The sequence below is a fragment of the Bubalus kerabau genome, chromosome 20 (assembly GCF_029407905.1).
Source record: "Bubalus kerabau isolate K-KA32 ecotype Philippines breed swamp buffalo chromosome 20, PCC_UOA_SB_1v2, whole genome shotgun sequence".
Classification (NCBI taxonomy): Eukaryota; Metazoa; Chordata; class Mammalia; order Artiodactyla; family Bovidae; genus Bubalus; species Bubalus kerabau.
In genome coordinates this window covers 59,836,673-59,844,307 of record NC_073643.1, presented here as the reverse complement: position 1 = coordinate 59,844,307, position 7,635 = coordinate 59,836,673, and the positions used below count along the sequence as shown (strand labels likewise).

General features: G+C 55.8%; 1 protein-coding gene across 1 annotated transcript; it reads right to left on the bottom strand.

Annotated features, from left to right (window-relative positions):
- Positions 1–985: 985 nt before the first annotated feature.
- Positions 986–7,616, bottom strand: CHCHD4 (coiled-coil-helix-coiled-coil-helix domain containing 4). The gene is made up of 3 exons (XM_055558417.1): positions 7,452–7,616; positions 2,737–2,835; positions 986–2,045 (listed from the first exon to the last, which is right to left on the bottom strand). The coding sequence occupies exons 1-3, from the start codon at positions 7,471–7,473 to the stop codon at positions 1,753–1,755; spliced, it is 414 nt and encodes a 137-aa protein (XP_055414392.1). The 5' UTR covers positions 7,474–7,616; the 3' UTR covers positions 986–1,752.
- Between the last annotated feature and the right edge of the window lie 19 nt (positions 7,617–7,635).

Here is a 7,635-nt window from a genome sequence, read left to right as displayed (position 1 = left end):
TCTTCGGGACCCCATGGACTGCAGCCTACCAGGCTCCTCCATCCATGGGATTTAGGGCCCTCAAAGCCAAATGTTCTTGGGGCTCCTCCTCCCACTGCCAGACCCCCAGGCTCTCAGAACTCTGACTCCTGTGGGAGAACCTCTGCGATATGTTCTTTGCGTCTGTAGGTCACCTACTCAGTGGGTGTGCTGCTTGATTATGTTGTGCGCGCACCCCTCCCTCGCGTCTCGTAGTGGCTCCGTTTTCTCTGGACATAGACCATCCTTTTTCGTCGAAGGTTGTTCAGTGGTTGTTTGTGATCTTGGTGTTTTCATGAGAGAAGGTGAGGTCAGGTCCATCTACTTGGCCATTTTGTCCTAGCCCCCGGGGTCTGCCTTTCTCCTTACTTTTCTGCTTTTAAGTGAATGCTGACCCCTGGCTGGACTGTATCTTCATGCAGCTGGGGACAAGATGGGTCACCCTCCCATGTCCCTAGGACATGGACCGTAGAGGTTCCCTGAATGCATGGAATGCATGGGATCCAAGACATGGTCACAGATCAGTGACGTCTTGGTTAAAATGTTTCCGGTATGTCTGTTAAACATGCAAGGCTCTTCCTGCAGTTCAAAGAAGTCCCAGGGCTTCTCCAGGTGTCAAGGCTTCCAAACCTGGCCATTCCAGCTTCCATGCCCTCGCCCTGAGCTGGGCCTGCAGGCTCACTCTCTGGTGTCAGAGGCAGCCTCCTGTGCTGTCTCCATGTCCCTTGGGCACTGTGGGCTGTGACTCAGTTCTGACAAATACAACAGAAACGTTGACAGCAATGCCCATGTGACAGCATCTGCTCGCAGACAAAGTCACCTGAGCTTTGTTTGAATGTAGCACAGAAAACTTGACTCAAACTGATCTACCGGTATCTCCAGAGAATTTCAATTGAGTTTTTCACAATTCCTACTTCCTTGTATCAGAAATATTTTTAATTAGTAAAAACAGAGGACACACTCACAATCAGGTAAAAACCATGTTTTCCTTTTAATTGACACTGTGTCTCTCTTGCCTCCCACTCTGGTAATGATTAGGTCCCCACCTCTCAGGAGCACTGCATCTGGACAGGCTGAGACAGAACCAGTGTGAACACGGTCCCAGAGCAGAGCTTTGGGAATAATAAGAACATCAAAAATTAGCCTTTCTTTTCACTTACAAAGGGATTCACTCAGAGGGTCCAAAGCTCTGCTTTCTAACTGCAGAAAACCTGGAGCTCAAGGCAAACTGGAAACCAGAAGGAACCGGAAATGAAGCATAGCGCCTCCTCAAATACTTGAGGTCTGATCATCTCACCTCTGCTTACAAGGAATGGCCCCACCCCAGCATTTGTAAGGGAAAACGTTTTGTTTCTATTTCACTTTCCAACTGGGTATAAAATCTACTAAAAGGAACACAAAGAGTCAAAACAAATCAGCTCACTCACAAGAGTCCCTCCCAGATAGAGATTTTTGGTTGCTGAGATGATTCAGCACGTTATTTCCAAGTGGCAAAATTCAGGACAATCTGCGAACTCAAAAGTGGCAGCTACATTCACCAACAGGTTCATGTGAGACACACATACACACAACCCCATTTTTCAGTGTAAATACAGCAAGGGGCCAAGACCCCCGATCAGCACAATAACTTATTTTGTACATTACAGTGCACAGAACAACGGAGGGAAAAGACACTTTCTTGGAGAGGTTCGTCTGGGCTCTGAAGGCGGCTGGAGCCCAGGGCCCCAGCCGTCATTAGCTCGACGCCGCCGCCTCTTTGGTTGCGCTGGCCTCGGAGGCAGCTTCCTGTAAGGGGTCTGCTGGCTGCTCTTCCTCCTCCTCCTCCTCCTGGGGGTACAGGTCTGGGTACTTCTGCATGCACTCCTGCATGGCCCGGAACTGGTCCACACAGTCCGACCCCTTGACATCCTCCTTGCTGTAGTGGAAGCAGGAAAAGGCCGCCTTGAACTGTTCCCCGCACGGGCCACTGGCCATCCCCCCAAGGCACGGGCAGTTCCAGTTGATGTCTCCGTTTGGCAGGATCAGTCCTGGGACGGGAAGATGGGCAAGGAAGTGAGACAGGTTTCATAAAAAGCAAACCCAAGCCTGGGCCTCACAGGAATAATGGTAAGACAAACTGCTGCCTGGCTGGCACTGGCTGGTGGCCCTGCTTCCCCCTTGGGATGGGGTTTAAACTCCTGGCAGAAACCCACCGAGCGTTCTCGGCTCAGCTGAAGAGAAGTCACCGTGGGCAACTTTCTCCAGGTGCAGCTCCGCTGGATGTGCTAAGCCACCCACTAGGGCTGTGGTTAGGGCTGTGGCCGCGCCTGTGCTCTGGACTACACAGGGGAAACCGTTTAATCCAAAGGCTTGAAGGAGGAGTCCTGGTCTCCCCCTTCCACATGGACCGTCAGGACCCTCCACGCCCTCCCTTCAAGCCCCTCCTGCTTCTTGGCTGCTCTCAGCACGGCGTGAGGACTGGAAAAAGTGAGGCTGGACGGTGTCCAAGGGGCGCTGGGTGTGTCAGAGCACTGAGGCTCCTCCATTTTGTCAAAGTGGAAAACTGTTCCAAACTCAGACGCAACTCCTAGGTTTGGCCTGATGGCCAGGTCAGCGCACAGCCCCTCCCACCTGAGGGAGACGCACTCGTGTCCTGGGAGCAGTGCTGGCCGAGGTGAACACCCAGCTGTGGCCAGGAACATCGGGCTACCACCTGCCGACCCCGGCCCCCACGCTCACCATGCTCCTCGTATGGATCATTGGGGTCGTCGGCCACCAGCTCTGCGTTGCTTGGAGTCTCATGGTCTTCTTTGGTCACAAATATGATTCGATCCTTCCCTAGAGTTTGGAGAACAGAGGGAGCCATGTTTCACCAGGAGCTGTGGCTCAGCCTGAACCCAAAGCAGCCACGGAAGCCTTGTGTGAAGCCTGTCCCATCTGAAACCTTGATGCGCTCCCCTGGGGACCCGCTGCCGACGACCCGCTGCCGACCTGGGGGACAGTCCAGCGGCACCAGCGCACCGTGAGCCTGTGGCTGGAGTGGGGAGGAGGGAGACAGCACGTCTCAGCGCCACTGTGCATCCTCGGGTGGAGACGAAGATGCCCCAACCCCTCAAGTGCAGCTGCCCTCAGCCCCAAGTCTGCTGACATCTAAGAGGCGGTCTTGCCCTGCTCAGAACTGCCATGGCTCCACAGCTTTGTTCATTCCCGTGGCCTGGGAGCACCTCGTCCAGGCCCCGAGGGACCTGCCAGCAGGCGCCCTCAGATGACACTCCGCCCACCGGGCTCCTCCGGCAGAGGCTTGGGAAGAGCGCCAGGGTGACCGTATGGAGCTGAGAGAGGCGTGCAGGAGAGGGCAGCGCTGGGACGGAGGGACGGTGCGGGGCGGTACACCGTCTCAGGGGCGGCTGACAGCGATGACGGCTGACACTCTGCACACACAGGCCCGTGGCCCGCTCCAGCTCCCCACACTTGACCTCAGAGAAGGCGGCTTGTCCCACACGGCCTGGGGCCAGGCAGCCAGGGCACGCTGAAGAACCTAAAGACCTCGGTCATTCCGGCCAGAGTTCAGAACACTCGGAAGAAGTCCACAGAAGTGCTGTGCTAAGCAGAAGACATGAGCTGACACGACTGCTCAGCTCCGCTCTGACAGTTTTGTTTACCAAGATCTCAGCCAGGCCCAGCCCAGTGCGGAGGCTGGTGTTAGGCCCAGAGCCAAGGGGTCCAAGCCTGGGCAGTGACTTATCTTGTATCTCCAGCCCCGGTGCTCAATGGCCATGCTGGCTGGACAGACCAGTTGACAGTCAGGGCTCAACATCATCTGCAGGAAGAGCGCAAGCGCGGCCCTGCACGGGAGAGGTAGGGCCAGCTTGGGAGGCTCTGGCTCCCGGTGCCATCGGCATCCCAGAGGCTCAAGACTGGGGTTCAAATCGGGGCTCAAGCACACAACAGCTGTGTGCGCTTGGGCACCTCCCAGCTCAGCCCACTTCCCTCCCTGGTTCGGGCAAGGGTCAAGAGACATGGGGAAAACAAGGAGGTGAACTAAGTTTCTACTTGCACCTGGAATTCCGCTCAAAACACAGTAACTTTTTCAGCGGCATCAAATGACAAACATCTCTGTGAAGAGAGAACAGGGCTGGAGATGCCGGTAAGGATTGGAAGTGGGAAAGCGGGTAGAGCTGTGCTCTTGCCTGAAAGACTGAAGAAAGGTGCCCGCAGAGTGCCCAGAAGGGGCAGTCCCCAGCCAGAGCCTGGCCGGACTGGGAGTCAGGGCGCCGGGGGCTCTGAAAGCAAGAGCTCAGGGCTGGCTGAGGACAGAGGAAGCACGGAGCGGAGAGACACGCCAACACCCCGGATCCGCAGCTGTACTCTGCAGTCACACTGACTGCCGTCCTTCTCTCCACCTCCCTCATCGGCCCGGCGGGCTCTGCCTTCAAGTCCATCCAGAAAGACCCGCATCCCTCACCTGTATGACGCCACGCCCACCCCCGCTCCCTCCATTCAGCGTCTCCTTGTTTCTACCCGAAGACGCTGAGCACATGCCTACCTTGGGGACCTGCCAGGCCGTTCTGTCGTCCAGGAGCATATTCAGATACCTCACAGCCCCCTCTCCCTGACTTCAGACCTCCTGCTCAGATGGCATCTTTCTTCATCTCTCCCCATTGCCCTTAACCCGCCTTCTCTCACCCACAATTACATATGTTTACCATCCATCTCCCCGACTGAAATGTCAGCTCTCAGGGGCAAGGATGTATCTGTTCCATTCACTGCAGTACCTCAGAGCCTAGTACAGTGCCCGAGACATAGTGAGTAATCAGTATTTGTTGGAAAAGTGAATGGGGAAATGAACTCTGAATTCAGACATGAAGATCCCAGGCCCAGCTGAGTATGGAAGACAGATGGCTCTCACCATGAAGTAGGTTATAGGGAACAAAATCAAACCTTGTTTGGGTGGTCTCGTTTCCCCTAGAACACATCATCTCTTGCAACATCCAACCTGCCCCCTCCACTGCCTCCACCAGGCCACAGGGCAGACTACCCACCTGTGCCAGCTGCCTCTGCCATGTGATTAGGGCTGGCACGTCACAGGTGCCCAGTAACTGTTTGCTGACAGAACAGGAAAGAGCAGCACCAGCATTAGAAAAGGGGGTACAAAGACAGGAGCAGTGTGGCCCTGGGCCAGGGAGCCGGCCTGAGTCCATGCTGCCTAACACCTTGAATGACCAGCTGCGGCCTCCGACCCCAAGGCAGGGGGCGGACCCCTGAAGTCAAGCGCATGGGCAAGCGATCCCTTGTGCACCGGTTCACTGGGTAATGCTGCGGGGGACATGGCCCATCTAACGCTCTCAGCCTGCTGCAATGCAAAAAAGCCGAAAGAGGACAAAAATACACCAGGTATTTCAGAGAGCTTAGGATGTGGAAGACACAAAGGCCAAGGAAGACCTCACTGAGGAGGTGGCATCTGCATTGAATCTTTAAGGATGAGGAAGCAGCCGTGAGAAGAGCTGGGGGAGGGATGCACCAGGCAAAGGGAATAGCCAGAGGCCAGCCTGGCTGCACAGTGACTGGTGCGTAGAGACCAGCAGGAGCCATGTCAGGCCTCAGTCACATAGGCCTTAATCAGGAAGGAGCTGGGATCAGTTCTCTAAGTCCCATGGGAAGCATAAAGAATCCATGGGTAGCAAAACAAGAAGTTTGGGACTGAGGGGACAGTGGCATGGATAGATAAAAACTAGGCAAGGCCTAAAGTGAGTGCTTTTAATTCTTATCCCCAAAGAAAGACATCTTTGATCCAGGAAAAGATATGGGTCTGAACACTTACCTCTGCTTCCCAGATAATATGTGACTCCTAGAAACCCACAAAAATGAGGATTATAGCCTCATTATACTCAAAAGACTAAAAAAAATCTGCTACATAAAGGAGTACATTAGACTCAGGACGATGAAATAAAAAACTAGAGACCTACTCTCTAACAAACTGGTGAGGGCAGAGGACTTCTGCTCATGGCAGAGTTCAATATCAGTCAATGGAAACTACTTCTCAGAGACATCACTGAGCATTATGGCTTTGCAACCCAGGAAAGGAGGGTTCCAGAGGCAGAATGGGGTACTGGGAAATTGTTGTGTGGTCGCTCAGTCATGTCCAACTCTTTGCAACCCCATGGACTGTTGCTTCTGTCCATGGCATTTTCAGGCAAGAACGCTGGAGTGGGTTGCCATTTATTAGAATTCCATGGACTGTATATTCCCTGGGGTCACAAAGAGTCAGATAGGACTGACCCACTTTCACTTTCCTCCTCCAGGGGATCTTCCCCACCCAGGGATCGAACTCCAGTCTCCTGCATTGGCATCTGAACCACTAGGGAAGGCCACTGGCAAAAAGGCTTAGCATTTTAAATTGAGTTGTGAGCTGAAGCTTGACACACTTCTCCTGATTGAAACATGACCTTGGGCAGGTCACCTCCATCTCTGGGCTCAAGATTTCCTGAAATAACTGAGGGAGCTGGAGTATTCACTAGAGAATTTCCAGGAAGTTCCACTTCTCTCTGGAACTTCATAGTCTCAGATATCCTCCCTCCCCCTCACCTGACATGGAGAAGGTACTTCATGAATATCTGCGGAATGAATGAAGACTAACTTCTCATTTTACAAGACTGGACAACTGGGCCTGGAGGGTTTGGGTGTCAGCTCAGGGACAGTTCGTGGTTGCGCGGGGAGGCCCTCGGACCGCGGCCTGGAGACTTCCTAGGTGAGAGACCGCAAGCGGGGACCAACTTTTGTTTTTTTTCTGCGGGATGTCTTCCCAGCGGAGGGCTCCCTGGAGTCCACTGGGCACCAGACGGGGAAGCTCTGGAATCAGACCGCGGGGCTCCAACCCCAGCTCCGCGAGTAGCCGGCCGCATGGCTCAAGCAAGTCACCTCTGGGGTCTTGGTTTACTCTTGGGTTAAGAGCAGGGCCTGACTTAGGAAAGTCGCTGCGAGACGGGCCACTCAAGGCTCCTGGCGCAGGGCCTGACCCGTGCCCGCCGGCGGCACTCCCACCGCCAGCGTCGCGCCCACCGAGGGGCGACCTTCCGGGACACTTAGAGGCGGTGCAAACGGGAACACGTGGTGTGTGGCGAGCGGCGTAGCAACGTAATTAGTAATCAGCACATTTCCCGTTACCAGCCTCAGGCAGCGCACTCGCGCCGCCCTAACCCCCGGGCCTAGTTTACGAGTCTCCCCACGTGCTGTTCCCTCCGAGGTCCAGGTTCGAGTCTCTCGGCGACCCGGGACAGCCTTGCTCCTCCGCGGGCTTCGGTTTTCTCATCCGAAAAGTGGGGCTGGCGACCCCGCCGCCAACCCGCACCCTCCTCCCGAGAACTTGTGCCCCGCGCCCTCAGTGGGGGCGCTGCACGGACCGCGTGTCCCCCGCAGGGCCTCGGAGGCCGTCTCCACGCAGCCCGCCCTCCTACCTTCCTGCCGGCAGTAGGCCATGATGCAGCCCGGCGCTCCGACCTCGCGGCGATCGCGGCGGCGGCCTCACGCCGTGACCTCTCCGCGGCGGGGAGGGCGGCTCGGAGGCCCGCACGGGCCCGCCCCCCAGGCCTGCCCGCCGCGCGCCTGCCTCGGCGCTTCCAGTTCGGCGCTCTCAGCCGG

Coding starts and splice junctions, on each gene's coding strand:
- CHCHD4 (XM_055558417.1), bottom strand. CDS start 7,473: ATGGCCTACTGCCGGCAGGAAG. Junction 2,836..7,451: donor GGCCTACTGCCGGCAGGAAG/GTAGGAGGGCGG, acceptor TCCAAACTCTAG/GGAAGGATCGAATCATATTT. Junction 2,046..2,736: donor TGATCCATACGAGGAGCATG/GTGAGCGTGGGG, acceptor TTCCCGTCCCAG/GACTGATCCTGCCAAACGGA.